This window comes from Piliocolobus tephrosceles, chromosome 8 (assembly GCF_002776525.5).
Source record: "Piliocolobus tephrosceles isolate RC106 chromosome 8, ASM277652v3, whole genome shotgun sequence".
Lineage (NCBI taxonomy): Eukaryota > Metazoa > Chordata > Mammalia > Primates > Cercopithecidae > Piliocolobus > Piliocolobus tephrosceles.
The window spans coordinates 68411987-68430221 of NC_045441.1; the positions used below are offsets into that span (position 1 = coordinate 68411987).

General features: G+C 35.3%; 1 protein-coding gene across 1 annotated transcript in view; it reads right to left on the reverse strand.

The window, feature by feature from the left end:
- SCIN (scinderin) overlaps positions 1 to 18235 on the reverse strand; it is an 84746-nt gene that overhangs the window by 40512 nt on the left and 25999 nt on the right. Inside the window, exon 4 of the mRNA XM_023225679.2 lies at positions 9511 to 9660. Coding sequence (XP_023081447.1) covers positions 9511 to 9660 — 150 coding nt within the window. The remainder of the gene's footprint in view (positions 1 to 9510; positions 9661 to 18235) is intronic.

Here is an 18235-nt window from a genome sequence, read left to right on the forward strand (position 1 = left end):
TGTATTTACACGAACAAACCATCCTTTTCTTACAGAGTCACTTTAAAGTCTTTTAAATAAATATATTATTACATGTACTGTTTTCAAAATAATGTAATTCTAAAAATTGTGATGCACTAGATACCCTTGCAAACATAATAGCAATTCTAACACAATAACACTAGTTTATACAAGTGCTGTCAATATAACCCAGTTCCAACACTCTGCGATTCTAGGCTCTGGAAAAACAGTATTAGGAAGCACAATCCAGGTGGTCACCATTTTAGGAACCTCTTTGCAATACGTGAGCATATTTCCTCATGATATTAAACAAATGCTTAATATCAAATACATACTAAGGAGGTGTGAATTGCTGAATCTTGCAGATGTGACATTTTCGTATCTGGGCTTGGCTAACTCTAAGCACGATATGTAAGAGGAAACTGATATAAAGTAAATATTGTTTATTATTATATAACTAAAGACTAATTTACTACATGAATGCAAGAAATCATGAATCACTGAATCAGAGACCTGGCCTTTTTATTTCTGGGTTTGGCTGATTCTTAACACAAAGGATAAGATGAACTTGACCTGAAATTACTGAAAAAATACAGTCTGTTAGTTTTGTTTTGTTTTGTTTTGTTTTTTGTTTTATATTATCACTATTGTGACAAGTGGAACACTAAAAGGATAGAATAGAAACTGCCATTATAGTTCAATATTTATATTAGCTTATCAATTGAGATACACACCTTTTGGGGCAAAGATCCATCCCTCTCCCCTGTCCTACCCATTAAATCCATCTGTCTTGGAACTGCATTATCCTGTTTACAGAGTCTATTGATATTCCCTCACTTCAGCTGCAAGCTAAAGGGAAAATTACCTCATTCAGAGATGATTGCCAAATGGTGTTAATTTGGATTGATTACATAACAGTGGTAACTTATCTGTAAGGTTACAAGTCTTCATGATGACTTTTGGTGTGACAAAGGGGGAGATTACATGAAATGTTATTACTTTATTGCAGCATATGATAAGCTGTTACTATATGAATTTCTAATCTTTGTTCAGAACATTTCAACTTCCCCCACTGGATGAACTGATGAGGAGCAAAATGGGTATCCATATTCAATACTAGAAATCCAGGCAACAAATTAATTAAATTAAATAACAACAAATGAATAGGGTCTTAAACATTGCCTGGCAAACAGTAAGTCATCAATACATGGTAGATCTAAATAGCTAGAGCAACTATAGTGTTCTAGAGAGCATCGCAACCTTGGGGCAGGTGCTCCTTATCACTGTAATACTTTGGATTTCAGGAGTGTACTAAGTATTATTGCAGTAAAGCAAAATGGAGAAAATGCATTAATTACAATGCAACAAAGAGGAGAAAGGGAAAGATTCCCACTTGCTTGTATTTCTGATAGTTCATCTCTTCTCTATCTGCAGTGTAGCCTCAGGACTAATTTAGAAAGGGTTGCAAATATATTTGCTCCCTTTAACTTAAGAATCTTTGAATGGTAAGCTGGTAAATGGACCTGCTCTTTCCCAATGACTCTCATAATAATATTATTTCAGTCAAATGACAAATACTTGATGAGCAGTGCCTATGTGTCAGGCACCATGCTACATGAAAGAGAGATTCCAAAATATTTAAGACATTGTTCAATTTCCCGAGGACTTACAAAAATTCCTAGCAAAATAAAAGTGGTATAAACAAGGAAGCTAAAACTACTTGGAAAACACACAAGTATTTAGACCCAACTGATATTTCAGACAACTCAAATTTCCATTCTTACAAAGTACAGAGTTTCAACTAGAACTAAAAAAAAAAAAAAAAAAAAAAAAAAATAGGAGAGCAACAGAAAAATAGTTTAATGAATTATTTTTTTGTGTGGGTATTACAAACCCATAGAGCAACCTTCACTTTTTTTTTTGTTTTAAGAGACAGGGTCACTTTCTGTTGCCCAGGCTGGAGTGCAGTGGCTATTTACAGGCATGATCATAGTTCACAGCATCCTTGAACTCCTGGACTCAAGCAATCCTCCCACCAGAGCTTCCCAAATAGCTGGGACTACAGGTATGCACCATCAGCCTAGCTGTATATTTATTTAGACCATTTTCCTATAAAGCTTTAGACGCTTTCAAAAATGCTATATATACTGTTCCAAAGTGGTCGTGAGGGAGATTTTCACAAAGCTCCCCATTTCAATTACTAGTACTTCTTTGGTTCATTCGATACAACCCTACAAAGATAAATGGAGAATGATTGATTTATCTAATCAAAGATCACGCCCCAGAAATAAAGTTCTTTCCTTTCACTATAGTATCATTTTCAAAACAATCATTCTTTATTTAAATGTACAACTATATTTTCATTAAAATATTAAAATATAAACCCATGTAAGTCCAGTAAACTTAGGACAAACATTTCCCACAGAGAAACTTTAAGGAATGCTGACAAAATTCTAAGCTTCCAAGTTCCAATTTGATTTGGTAATCTTTTACTTTGCATGCTGAAATGTATGAATGTTCCAATGATCAAATTATTAAAATTTAAAAATCACTCCTATTTCTGTAAATTTAAATTGTGTAAGACCTTTGGAAGCACTAGCAATGTGCACAGACTTTTAATACTAAGTTTGGGGAAAGAATAAGACAAATGTACTAGAAGACTCAATAATAAAGCACTACATGTGTGTAGTTCCTTGGAGTTCATGGAGCAAATTCACCTTTAGTCCACAGTGAGCAGTGGTGGCCCCAAGAGTTCCGAAAGAGGCAGCACTGAAATTGCAGGCAACAGCCAATCAGGGTCGCCAGGCCCAGCGGGCAGCAGTGTTACATGCTGTGCTGGCAAGAAAAGAATTGGAGTTTTGTGGCTGCTGGATTCTAAAAGGGGTGATGACCTGACCTTACAGGGACGTAAGGTAACATGCATTTTAATTCACAGATGAAGAGTTTTAGATACTAGCTACATGTTTCCTACTGTGTGAAGTACTTTCACTTGGAGTATATGCCATCTGCCTAATATGTGGGACAGTATTGCACTAAGTATAAATAAGCTCAAGATTTGTTCGTTGTTTTTGAGAGGCTGTAACTATCACCTGAAAAAAGAAGAGGAGCAGAATATTTGAATTATCCTTTCTAAATACCAACTGTCCTTCTATATAAATCTAGTTGGTCTTAAAACTTGCTTTAATCAGCATACAACTTTGTTTATGTCTACATCAACAGTATCACCTAAAACAGGGGTATTTTTAAAGCAATATCATCCTCTAAAAAACAGAAAAACAAGCATACTTAGTTTCTGGAACTACATATTTCACAGTTAATTGTCTTAATTATTCAAATACGAGTGAGCAATAAGTTAGAGCTGTGAGGGCTACACAAATACAAAGGCAATGCCTGCCCTCAAGGAACTTAGTATTGATAACATATACATTTTATTTTGCAAAGTACTTTGAAGAAATGTGGCTAAAAATTTACTCTTTGCCTCAGTAGGCTTTGTAGAGTACATCTCTAAAAGATAATTTAAGAACTATGTTCACTATTCAACTCTAGTTTTTACTAACAACACAGCCAGATCAGCATAGAGTAAATATCCCATCAACTTTCCAAGAGAATGGCTGAGTACATTCTTTTGTTTTCATACTTTGAATTATGACTTATTAAAACAAAAGCAACACATTTTCTAATTTGGGAGAAGCTTTGGAGGTTAATCTAGACTATATGCTAATATCATAGTCCAAAATAGGATTTTCATCATGAGAAGTCTTCCAACAAATTGTGGTGTCATTCAGACCACGTGCTCTGGCCTCTGAGGACTCTGACTATTTTCTAGTCTGACTATTTTCTAGTGCATGCTTATCTCCTCAACCAGACAATAAAGTAAGCAGAGTCTTCAGATTTCATTGGGAACCAACCCTGCACTTGATAAACAGTTATTAATGAAGATATAATATGTTATTCTGATTTTCTTTTTTTTTTTTAGGTCAAAAATCTGAAACAATCATTGCATGTATGACTTTCCAGAGAGCCTTACAGTCGTTTTTATAAAAGCAAGAGTTCAACAACAGTTCAGCAACACAGCATCTGCCCACCATCTCCCTGTAGTATTTTTACTGCCAGTATTTCACCACCAGCATTTACAATGATTATAGGCTTAACGAATTCATTAAACTATATTTAAAAGGTCTTTCCAGAATAAAAAAAACTGTTGTTGTTTCAAACAACTTGCCCCTTCTTCATCTTCATTCTTTTTATATCTACCCGATGCTGGTTTTTTTTCTTAATGAAAGTCTATAAAACATATAGATATTTTTTTCCTTGGGTTTTTTTTCTTTTCTTTTTTTTTTTTGCTTTCCTCCTAATGTGTACAAAATGATTAATCAAGGAATAAAGTTTAGGACCTTAAGGCTAGTGAAATATTTAATTTTTCTTCACATTCACTGATTATTTTAAATACGAAAAGAAGAAAGATCACGAAAAAAACTTTACATAATTTATGTGCAGTCATTTATGGTAAATACATTTGCAGGAAAAACAAGCTCAGAGTAAAATCTGACTTTAGTTACAGAGTTTAGTTTTTTCCACATACAAGATTGTCTTCCTATGTAGGCACATAGGCTTTTAAAAGTACTAAAGATGCAGAAAGGAGTGAGCACACATCCTGTTTCCCCACACAGTCTTGTTAATGATGGTTGTGTTCTGTCTCCTCAGTGCCCCCTTTTACTCTACAATGTGCTTTGCTTTGGAGGATAAATTTGTGGTCACCCTGGAGATAAGCCATATGAAAACTGTGTGAAAATAGTGTGATCAATAGCTGAAATACTTCAAACTAAAGACAAATTTTTCAAAAGACTCAGAAAAGTTTGAGTTTCAGTGTTGAGCACTTTAATGTGTTAGACAAGTTCAAAAAATTCAGCACTGAATACAGACTAGTGAAAACAGGCTCATTTAATTGATTAAAATATGCTTGCTTTCAAGCCATTACTAACTTTCACATAGAGAGGCTTTCAAAGTTTTTAAAGTTAATAATTTTAAAAGAACCCCATTAGAAATGAATCATTTAAAAGGTCAAATTTAGGCCGGGCGCAGTGGCTCACGCCTGTAACTTCAGCACTTTGGGAGGTCGAGGCTGGCAGATCACGAGGTCAGGAGTTTGAGACCAGCCTGGCCAACATAGTGAAACCCTGTTTCTACTAAAAATGCAAAAAATTAGCTGGGTGTGGTGGCGGTCACTTGTAATCCCAGCTCCTTGGGAGGCTGAGGCAGGAGGATCACTTGAAGCCGGGAGGTGGAGGCTGTGGTGAGTTGAGACCGTACCACTGCACTCTAGACTGGGTGGCAGTGCAAGACTCTGGCTCAATAAATAAATAAATAAATAAATGGTCAAATTTAAAAGATATTTGAAACATTTTTAGATTTTCAGATTCCATCTCTAGTAAAATCAACAGTTCCACTAGAGTCTCAGAAAAAAGAATGACATTTTTAAATCTTAAACGAGGATACTCTGTGTGTGTGTGTGTGTGTGTGTGCATGTGTGCGTGCATGCTATAGACTGATTTGGAACACTTCTGAAACCTATTAGTTCCCTTCTAAGAAAAATATTTGCTAAATGCATAAAACAAGATACAAAGTATTATAATGGAAATAAATTATATTGAAATGCAACCATTAAAATATCAAAATATATATATTTTAAAGTTTGGTAAAGTAATATATGAGCTTTTCATTAACTCATTAAATACTAGTGAGCAGAAGATCTAATAACAATAATAATTACCAAGTAGCAATGAACATAAATGATATTTTCAGGTTGTGTACAATAGCTATAATGTGATCTGAAAAGTCACAGTACTGTTCCCGCTACTCACATTTTCTTATTACTTTCACAATTGGAGGAAAGGCCATATTTCAGTTAAGAGGTTAGTGAAAATAAAGTTGTAATTCTTCCCAACCAAGTTCATGAGCTTTTTGTATTCTATCCTTATCATTACAACACTAAGAAAGCCTAGAAGTCAAACAAATTTGTTATAGGTGCTCAATTAATAAATCAAATAATTACTCTTTCTTGTAATCAGACTACGAAACTACATTTCCAAAAACAAAAAGCCCACTGAATGCTTTTTTTTTCCCTTATCTAATAAAGGTTTTCACTGTAAATTCATCTCAGTTCATTGTGTGGGTGAAAGCAGTCAGATAAAATGTAGTATAGACACTGAATGTATTGAAAGAAAACAAAGTGGGTGCTTTGTAGGATTTTTCTAAAAACCAAACTGAAAAGTCTTGGAAACACAGATGCGACATTTTATCCTAAGCTTTATATCTCTTTATCCTTATCACTAATATTTAAAAGCCAAATTATATTTTTGCACAGTTTTTCTTCATTTGCATTTTCTTATTTTAATTTTATGGTGTAATGTATTAATTGACTGTTTACACTTTCTTTTCCAAGACGTTGAATGAAATCCAATAAGCAAGGACACCAAATATGTACATGCACAGCAAGGCCCCTCAGCCACAGCAGCATCACTTCCTGGAACAGACTACAAGTGGCAAATGAGTGGTAATTAAACACAGCTGCTGACCAAGAGGTAAGGTAGAATCATAGTTCATTAGAACCTAAAGGGACCAGAGAAGCCTTTTTGTCTAACCCTTCACTTTGCAAATGAGGAATCAGAGACAATGAGTAGTTAGGAGACTTGGTTTGGGCCAAGGGTGACCCTGGAGAAGCATCAGAGATGTCTGACAGTTAATGTAACACTCTTCTTACACTTCACAGGGCGAGTCCTGTTCCGGAGTCTGCTTCTATTCAAGCATAGCTATTGAGATAAGCGGTTACAGTCAACTAGAAATACATCTTGTTTATAGATTTTTGCTTCCAAATATGCCAAATTAGAAGACTTACATGGTTGATCCCATCTCTAGAACAGAGGACTTAAAAGATCAAGAATTTGTTTTGAATATTTTTCAAAGTCTGATTTATTAGCTATGTTATTCTAATCAGTGAAAACCCAGTAAAACTATCCCTACTTTTATCTTAATTTTTTTTGTTTTTGTTTTTGAGACAGAGTCTCGCTCTGTCACCCAGGCTGCAGTGCTGTGGCCGGATCTCAGCTCACTGCCAGCTCCGCCTCCCGGGTTTACGCCATTCTCCTGCCTCAGCCTCCCAGGTAGTTGGGACTACAGGCGCCGCCACCTCGCCCGGCTAGTTTTTTGTATTTTCTAGTAGAGACGGGGTTTCACCGTGTTAGCCAGGATGGTCTCGATCTCCTGACCTCGTGATCCGCCCGTCTCGGCCTCCCAAAGTGCTGGGATTACAGGCTTGAGCCACCGCGCCCGGCCTCTTAATTTTTTAAATGGCTTTTTTTTCTGATTATAAAATGAATCATATATGTTAATTATAACAAAGACAAATGAAGAAAACAAGCAGCCACATCCCAAGATGTAATACTGGTAATATTTTAGCATATTTTTCTAGGTATATACGTATGTATGAATACAGAGCTATATACACATATTATACATTAGTATAATATTGCATATAAAATTTTATATTCTGCCTTTTCTTCTAGCATTATACCATGAGAATTTTCCCCACTGAACTAAAATTATTTCCAAAACATCATTAATGTGAAAGTCTGTGTCTGGATGTTATTAAAGCAATAACGTTTAAAGACATTACAATATATAAAGTTATTTCATATAATTTCTGATCACTGGATATTTAGGCTATCACTGGACCATGTAACTCTACTGCATTAAATATCTGTAAATCAAAAATATTAAAAATATGTTTATGAGATAGCCTTTAGATAGGTTTAAATGCAAATCCAAAATTACTGGAGGAAAATGTATATAATATCCCAGGAAATCAGAGAAATGAAAACTCAGAGATACCACTTACTGCTATTAAATGCAGAAGTTTCTAAAAGGTATTGTATCAATAGATTTTGACAGGGCTCTGTAAAGTCACAATGGAACACAGTGCTCATACAAGGAAGTAGCAACTGGTGCAAACATTTAGTGCCTGGCACATCGCAGGAGTACAATAAATATATTTGTTGTGTGAACAAATGGAAATTAATTTGTGAATACATATCAAGACATCTCAATATAGTTATGCTCCTTAACTGATAATATTATTTAAAGGAATATATACAATATACACACTTAGGTAGTCACTGCAATATTCCTAAAAGACAAAGATTGGTCACAACCAAATGCCTAAGATTCATATAATGGTTAAGGAAATGATGTAGGTCTATAGAGCCAAGAACCCTTAATTTTCACATTAATTTAAGAACTACCTTAAAATCATACATGTGTTGCCTGTAATTCTTAGCTTAAAATGATTGAAATATTTTAAATACTGGCATATTTAATCTCTTGGTGTAATATTTTATTTAATTCTTTTAACGAAATACAGGTTTAGCATCCCTAATCCAAACATCTGAAATTAGAAATACTCCAAAGTCTGAAACTTTTTGAGTCCTGATGTTGTGTCATGAGTAGAAATTCCACCCACAAGTATTTAACACACATTTTGTTTCAGGTGCAAAATTATTTAAAATAGTGTATAAATTTATCTTTAGTCTGTGCATGTAAGGTGTATATGAAACATAAATGAATTTCATGTTTAGATTTGACTCCCATCCCCAAGATGTATCATTTTGTATATACAAATATTTCCAAACTGCTGGAAATTCAAACCCTGAAACACTTCTGGTCCCATACACTTTGGAAAAGGGATACTCAACCTGCAACTATTAATTTTAAAATTGAAGAAAACCACCGTGTTTGAAAAAAAACCTGAGAAAGCTGGGTGCAGTGGCTCATGCCTGTAATCCCAGCACTTTGGGAGGCCGAGGCAAGCTGATCATGAGGTCAGGAGTTTAAGACCATCCTGGCTAACATTGTGAAGCCCTGTCTCTGCCAAAAATACAAAAAATTAGCTGGGTGTGGTGGTGGGCACCTGTAGTCCCAGCTACTTGGGAAACTGAGGCAGGAGAATGGTGTGAACCCAGGAGGCGGAGCTTGCAGTGAGCAGAGATCACACCACTGCACTCCAGCCTGGGCAACAGAGTGAGACTCTGTCTCAAAATCAAACAAACAAACAAACAAATAAACAGTAAAACCCTGAGAAGCCCAGATGAATAGATGAAAGAACTATTAATATTGTCTTCCTTCCAAAATACATTCCTATAGTCAATTTCAGAAGTGTCACTCATTTGTATCTCCTCATATACTATAGACGATAGGGCCAGAGCTTCCTTTGATAGTGACACCAACAGTGAGAGAAAGTCATGACTTTCTGTTTTCCCAGTTCCATCACTTAGCTAACCCTGTTGTTTCCTCTTGCTAATTGTAGCTAGGCTCACTACTGAAAAATGTGTTGAATCTCTTTCCCCTTCTTCACCACCCTGCCGCCTTACACACACACACACACCCACACACACACCCACACACACACACACAGAGTTGGAGTGGTAACCCTTTAACAAACAACAGGAGTCACAATACCTTTATAAGTTCTGAGGGTTCACTTCCTTCTTCCACGACAATTAGTTCAGACCTTCCTTTCCTTTCATTGTAACGAATGCCAGTAGCTACCTGGTTTGCCTTCAGACGTTCATACTTGTTGCACGAGGAACCACACCACTGATAAATTTTCTAAAAGGAAGAGAGAGATCTGTTGACCTTAAGAATATGAGGAAGACATTCAGCCTCAGTATAATACTTTGATTAATTAGGAAAGAAAAAGGAAAATTAAATGACCTGTTGTTAAGGTGTATACATAATTGTTATACTTCATTCTGCATCCTGCTGCTTTCAGTTAGCATTACAAGGTAAGCAGTTTTTAAGCATGGAAAATATAATATATATATCACCTTTCTCTGAGTATATAATCTATAAATTGCAATTTATAAAAGTAAACATATGGATTAAATTTGAAATAATAAATATACCACACTTCAGAAAAGTAGTCAAGAATCTGTTAAAATAAGATACTCTTGATGATCATAAAATTGATATAACACTTTTGTAAAACTATTCATGTTTTTAAATTGACAAATACATATTGTATATATTTATTGTGTATAATATGATGTTTTGATATAGGTATACATTGTGGAATGGCTAAATCAAGATAATTAATATATGTAAAGCAATTTAACAATTCTTATCAAGAGCAATAAAAAGATTGATATTGTCCCAGTAATATCACTATCTGGCACTTACTTTAATAAATTATTCATAAAAGGAGAAAAAAAACACACATATAAGGGTGTTCATTGCTATGTGACTATATTGGTGAGGCCCTGGAAAGGCATTAATTGTTCAAGAATAGGATAATAGTCATACAAATTGTGATACATAGGGAAAATTTGATACTTAACTGTTAAAATTAAATTTTAAAATCAAAACATGAAAAAGTAGAAAAAGAATAACTGGGTGATATATTGCAGAGATTATATTAGCTACCATTTAGATTAAACTACTATATATTTTACATTGTAGATTTTAGTATAGTGTCCAGAAGGTATACAGATACAAATGTAAAATAATAATAAAAAATTATCTCCTCCATTAACATTGTTTACCAAAAGAAAGAAAGAGAAGTTGAATAACACCCAGACCTGGAGGGACTGTGGGAACAGGCATTATCATCCACTATTTGGGTGGTATAAACTGACACAGGTTTTTTAAGGGTGGTTTGGCATCATTATAAAAAAATTAAGGCCGGGCGCAGTGGCTCATGCCTGTAATCCCAGCACTTTGGGAGGCCGAGGTGGGCGGATCATGAGGTCAGGACATCGAGAGAATCCTGGCTAACATGGTGAAACCCTGTCTCTACTAAAAATACAAAAAATTAGCCAGGTGTGGTGGTAGGTTCCTGTAGTCCCAGGTACTCGGGAGGCTGAGGCAGAAGAATGGCTTGAACCATTCATGAGATCATGCCACTGCACTCTAACCCGGGGGACAGAGCGAGACTCTCCCTCAAATAAATAAGCAAATAAATATATGTGCTTTTAATGTCAACAAATTCCATTTATAGTAATCTATAATACAGAAATATTCAAACATGAAATATAAAAACAAAAGAAACTGTTGCAGGAAGTCAGGGACCCCAAATGGAGGGACTGACTGGAGCCATGGCAGAGAAGCATAAATGTGAAGATTTCATGGACATTTATCACTTCCCAAATAATACTCTTATAATTTCTTATGCCTGTCTTAATTTAATCTCTTAATCCTGTTATCTTCATAAGCTGAAGATATATGTCACCTCTGGACCACTATAATTGTGTTAACTGTACAAATTGATTGTAAAACATGTGTGTTTGAACAATATGAAATCAGTGCAGCTTGAAAAAGAACAGAATAACAGCAATTTTTAGGGAACAAGTGAAGACAGACATAAGGTCCAACTGCCATCAGGGTCAGGCAAAAAGAGACATATTTTCCTTCTTGCAGAGAGCCTATTAACAGACGTGCAGGTAGGAGAGATATCGCCAAATTCTTTTCCTAGCAAGGAATATAAATATTAAGGCCCTAGGAAAGGGTTCCTCCTGGGGGGAGGTCTGTAAATGGCCACTCTGGGAGTGTCTGTCTTATGTGGTTGAGATAAGGACTGAAGTATGCCCTGGTCTCCTGAACTATCCTCAGGCTTACTAGGATTGGGAAATTCCAGCCTGGCAAATTTTTGGTCAGACTGGTTCTCTGCTCTCAAACCCTGTTTTCTGTTGTTTAAGATGTGTATCAAGACAGTATGTGCACAGCTGAACATAGACCCTTATCAGTAGTTCTATTTTGCCTTTTGTCTTGTTTCCTCAGAAGCATATGATCTTTGTTCTCCTTTTTGTCACTTGAAGCATGTGAGCTTTGTGACCTACTCTCTGTTCTTGCACAACCTCCCCTTTTGAAATCCTTAATAAAATTTGCTGGCTTTAAGGCTCAGGTGGGCATCATGGTCCTACCGATATGTGATGTCACCCTCAGAGGCCCAGCTGTAAAATTCCTCTCTTTGTACTCTTTCTCTTTATTTCTCAGCTGGCCGACACTTATGGAAAATAGAAATAACCTACTTTGAAATATTAGTGGTGGGTTCCCACGATATCTGGCGCCCAATGTGGGGCTCAAACCCAGCACCCTGAGATTAAGAGTCTCATGCTCTACTGACTTCCCCCAATAAGAAACAAAACAAAGGGCCATCAATAAGAGGATGGCTAAACAAATGTCATTGCATGAATGCTGTCTACTCCTCTTCAGTAGCTAAAAATTAAGGAAAATGTTTAAATACTGATGTAGAAAATTAGTGAAGGCATATCATCAATAATACAATAAAGACATAGAATAATATAATTACGTTAAAGTAGAAACAAAAACACAAGCTCTGTCTCTGTGTTTGCACAAAGAAAGATAAACTGTTTTAAGAGATTCAGAGGGCATGCATATGCAGAAAGCCTTCAATGTTTACTGTATCTAAGTCAGTGATTTTTTTGTTTGTTTTTATGTCACATACATTACTAGGTGCTTATTATGCTGGGGATACACAGATAAATAAGAAAAAACTAGCAAGGAGAGGTGGACAGGTAGAAAAATTGACTAATAGTACATTTGCACTGTGCTTGGTTTTCACAACATTCCCACACACATTTCATCTAGTCAGCCATGTAGAGTTGTGGTTAAGTGTGAGGGAAATGGACCTAGGCTGCCACTTCCTGGGTATTTGATAATGTGTTTGCAATTTTTCAAGAGTAAATAAATTAGAAATAGCAAAATAAAACATCCAGAGAAATGGACTCTTTTCTCTGATTACATTTCCAGCCCAGAGTCACTTCTTCACTCAAAAAATGGTTTACTGAGTGACTAAAATGGGGCAACCTCTCTTGTAGGTACTGGAAGCACCATTATGAACAAAGTAGGATTGCAACAGTCTCTATGACCCCCGCTTAACATTTCTGATTACCTATTCCACAGTCCTCTTTAAGAAAAAAACACACATTTTAGGAATGCAAAACTTTATAAGAAATAAAATCAAAAGGACTATGTCTAGCAATCTTTTTCTCTCAATAATTGAATGCAGTTATTTAGTATGGTCAAAGGGTATTTCTTTCCTATTTCTAAAAGAATAGTGCACTTCTATTGTTTCTTTTTAACCTCTTTTCTACATTGGGGCATTGGAATATGAGGCTCACATGTGGAGGTCATTTGAATACCATGACAAAGTTAGTAGTTACAAAGAGTGAAAATAAAGGACTCCCACTGATCAGTCAACTCTTAGCCACTGAACATTAAAATCAGATAATGGAGTAGCAAGGTAATTTTTAAAAATACAGAGATGTGAGCCCTATCCTTAGGAAATCTCAGGTGTGTTCTGGGCAGCTGTGTTTATTAAAAGCTCCCCAGGTGATTCTAGTATTCAACCAGTGCACACCAGGTACGATGTACTCTGAGCACACCACACTTATTGTGCACAATAGGGAATGTGTAACATCTAATTATCCAGTGCAACTCAGCAGACTTTTCTGCTGGGCACAAACTAGTGTTTTTGTTTTGAAAACATTTTACTTATACTTGACTCATGGCAGAGAAACACTGACCCTATAAATCAGAATATTTTTTCCTACACGTATCTTTGTTTTTGTTTTTAATTTTTAATTTCAATAGATTTTTTGGGAACAGGTGATATTTATTTAGATGAATAAGTTCTTTAGTGGTGATTTCTGAGATTTTGGTGCTCCCATCACCCGAGCAGTGTACAGTGTACCCAATGTGCAGTCTTTTATCCCTTACCATCCCTCACCCTTTCCCCTGAGTCCCCAATGTCCAATGTATTATTCTTATGCCTTTGTATCCTTATATCTTAGCTCCCATGTACGAGTGAGAACATATGATGTTTGTTTTTCCATTCCTGAGTTACTTCACTTAGAATAATAGTCTCCAATTCTATCCAGGGTGCTGTGAATGCCATTATTTGATTCCTCTTTATGGATGAGTAGACTTAAATCTAAGACCTGAAACCATAAAGATTCTAGAAAATAACATTGGAAAAACCTTTGTAGACATTGGCTTAGGCAAAGACTTCATGACCAAGAACCCAAAGCAAATGCAAAAAAAACAAAGGTAAATAGATGGTACTTAATTACACTAAAAAGCTTCTTCACAGCAAAAGAAAGAATCAAGAGTTAACAGACAACCCACAGCCCACAGAATGGGAGAAAATATTAGCAAACTATGTATTTGACAAAGGACTAATATCAAGAACTACAAAGAACTCAAACACATCAGCAAGAAACAATCCCATCAAAAAGTGGGCTAAGGACATGAATAGACAGTTATTAAAAGAAGATATACCAACAAATGGCCAACAAACCTGAAAAAATGCTCAACTTCACTAATTATCAGAGAAATGCAAATCAAAACCACAATACAATACCACCTCACTCCTGCAAGAATGGTCATAATGAAAAAATAAAAAAATAATAGACGTTGGTGTAGGTGTGGTGAAAAGGGAACACTTTTATACTGTTGGTGGGAATGTAAACTAGTAACAACCACTATGGAAAACAGTGTGGAGATTCCTTAACAAACTAAAAGTAGATCTACTGTTTGATCCAGCAATTCCACTAATAGGTATCTACCCAGAATAAAAGAAGTTATTATATAAAAAAAATACTTGCACACACATGTTTATAGCAGTACAATTTACAATTGCAAGAATATGGGACCAGCTCAAATGTCCATCAATCAATGAGTGGATAAAGAAAATGTGATGTATATATATATATACACACACATATATGCACACAAACACACACCATGTAATATAAACTAGTGTTTTGCTCAGATTCGTCTTCCTATCTTATTCCATGATATTTTGCAAGCAATTATTTTCCCTGCAAGTCTGAGAATACAGACTTCTAATAATTATATTTTACATTAAAGTGAAAGATAAGAAGTAGATCAGAATTTAGAATTTTTCAGATTTATTAACAAGGTTTCACAACTGACTCACTTTGTATTTGTATAGTCATTTAACAGATGTTTATGTTTTTGTTACCTTAGTTGTATAAATGACCTCTCATCTACTTCATTGAGATTATATAAAATCATAGTAAATTTTATTAGCATCTGTAAAACATTATGGGAGCTGGTAAAATGTGTTTTAAAGTGAATGCGAACTTGACAATTTTACAAACATAATTATTATTTAACATTTAACATAGGATTCTACAATATTTTATGGATCCCAGAATATTTTCTGTGATATTACCGTGAGTTCAGAGTTTTATGTGCATATCAATTCAGAGGTAAATTTAGTTATAGAAATATTTCTCACCATTGCTTAGAGACCACAGTTTCTCTAAGTTACTTTACTTTAAAATAGTAAAACCATATTTAGGAAATACTCACAAAAATAGTAAAACTTTAAAAGTGAAGTTTTCTTTTTACCTCAAAGGTGACTAAATTACTAAGCAAAGTGGTTACAGAAAACTTCTTATTCAGCATGAAAATGAATGACTTGAGTTCTCTTTTATATTTTCACCTTATTTTATGCCACCATTTACATAGAAGTGACATATTTTCCTATTTAGTAGACTTATTTTCAATGGTTGAGATAAAACATTTAATAAAATAATAACTTCAATTGTAAATGGCTAAAAGTCAGATTGCCTAACAAGTCATTATTAATTAATACACTGTTTTCTTTTCTTTCTTTCTCTCTCTCTCTCTTTTTTTTTTTTTTTGAGACAGAGTCTGGCTCTGTCACCTAAGCTGGAGTGCAGTGGTGCAGTCTCGGCTCACTGCAGCTTCTGCCTCCAGGTTCAAGCAATCCTCCTGCCTCAGCCTTCTGAGTAGTTGGGACTGCAGCTGCAAACTTTTTTTTGTTTGTTTGTTTTTTTGTAGAGATGGTGGGGTTTTGCCATGTTGCCCAGACTGGTCTCGATATCCTGGGCTCAAGTGATCCACCTGCCTTGGCCTCCCAAAGTGCTGGGATTACAAGCGCGAGCCACTGTGCCAGGCTGATAACACCGTTTTTATTTAATCTAATTAAATGTTCATTCAGTGGTGGCAGCAGCACATTAAAACCACTGCACTCCAGCCTGGGTGATAGAGCGAGACTCCGTCTCAAAACAAAAAACAAATAAACAAAAAAACTTGCTTTAAAAACACAATTTTAGTATTTCATCAAATTTGAAAATTTATATTCTACCACGTGTGGATAATGTATTTAGGACATCTCATTTTAACAGAGCTCTACTGTGCTGAAAGAAGTGTGTGTAGTTTTATTAATAAATCATACTGCCCAACACTTACTCTATTCAGAGGTAGTTAGTTATGACTACTTCACCACTCTGGCACAAGGAAACTTTGTATTCAGTTGGCACCATGCTTGAAAAAAACTCTCTACTATAATTCAACTTACTCTGTTTCCTCCAGGGAGTAGGCTTAAAAAATAAATTCCTTAATAAACTTAAAAATGTCTAAATAAATATGATAGGTAAATACCTATTACTACAACAAAAAGTTTTCACTATAATCTAAATTATTTTATGTATAATACTTTAACAGAATTTAGTTTAAAAACCATTCATTGATTTAAGTATGCTAGACACTGAAAATTGTAAAGCAAATAGTTTCAGGGGCAACTATTTCACCATTAAGATCCCAAGGCATTTAACAACTCAACACTAAATATCATATTTCTTTAGGGAAGTAATGTTAAAAAAAAAAAGCCCTGTAAATATGAAATTATCCATTTATAAATAATTTGGAATGAAATCCACTTAAATTCTAGCAGAAAGCTGATGGACATGTTGCATATGAACATCCTCTAGCAGAAGTTTGTGAAACTATAATTAACTCTTAAATATACAAGCTATTAAAGAAAAACAAAATTATTCTGCACAATTGGAAAAGGAAGGAATAAGACTATATGTACAATCTGTTACTGACAGTTAGTCTGCTCCACTAGTTACACGAAATAAGAGCAAGCAAGTGATATTTACAGAAACAACCACACTTGGGGAGGGGAGTCCAATTATTGGTCTCTAAATCCAGAGGTTTCTAAAATTTCTTTAAACTATGTGGTGAGTTAATAAGTGCAGCCAGACATCATTTGTGGACAGAAAATAAGGGCAAAAATAAAACAGTGCTCAATGGTGCCCTTGAAGAAAAGCAAGATTTCAGAGGCTGTGTTTAAAGGAGCACCAAAAACAGCCTATGTGATGTTGACTCAACATGAGCAAAGAATTCAGCATAGGCTTGCTACTCTTTTGTCCTTTTCAAAGTTATTATTCTAAATACGTCTAAAATTTCATTAAAGGAGAACGTGAGGCCAGACCTCCTCTTCCTGGCATCTACTGGCTTTGTCTTTCCTGTGTTTAGCTTTCCCTTAGATCTAGTTACCCAAATATAGAAATTCATTAAGATGTATCTTTAGCCCAGAGGTTCTCTAAGTATAGTTTAAAAATGATGATTTGTGAGATAACTCCAGGAACCTTTTTTTTATTTTAAAAGTTTAAAATATGACTTATCTTGTTTGAATAAACATATGTTTCTTTATGTCTATTTTGCTGTCTCCTCAAAGCCAACCCAACTTAATATCTTTCAGTGACATATGTATTGAAAGATACCATGTGTGTTTTCCAACTTCCTCTGAATGAAGGATGCAAGATGAATGGAGTGGTGTGCAGGACCACTGAAGGCTTGGTGACCAGAAAGGGAGCAACTACATTTGAATTAGGGCAGATCAGTGGTGACAGAGGGAAGAGAAATAAATATTTAGAACGTCTAAGCCTATAGGATTGATCAATAATGCCATTTGGCTGTGCAGTAGAGGGACAGGGAAAAGGAAAATGACTTGGACAATTCTAGCTTGATTGCTGGTAGTGATGCCACTCACCAGAACCAGATGAACAGTTTTGGGAGGGATCTTTGCATAGTACCAGTGAGCGCAGGTGAAATTATATTCTCTTACTAGTCAAAGTGTTTGCTAAACCAAAAAAAAAAAAAAACAAAAACATGCTTATAGTCATACTTTAACAAAAAGCATTTCTGCCAGCCACCTAAGTTGGTGACTCAACTGCTCAATCATCATCAAGAATTACTGCTGCTTCATGCGTATTGTTACGGATAGTTACGCAGGCATGAGTGGAACAGGAGAGGGCCCTCCCCGAACCACTAGGAATGTCAGTTGATGGTTCAGCAATGATCACATTGCCTCTCTAAAAGTGAT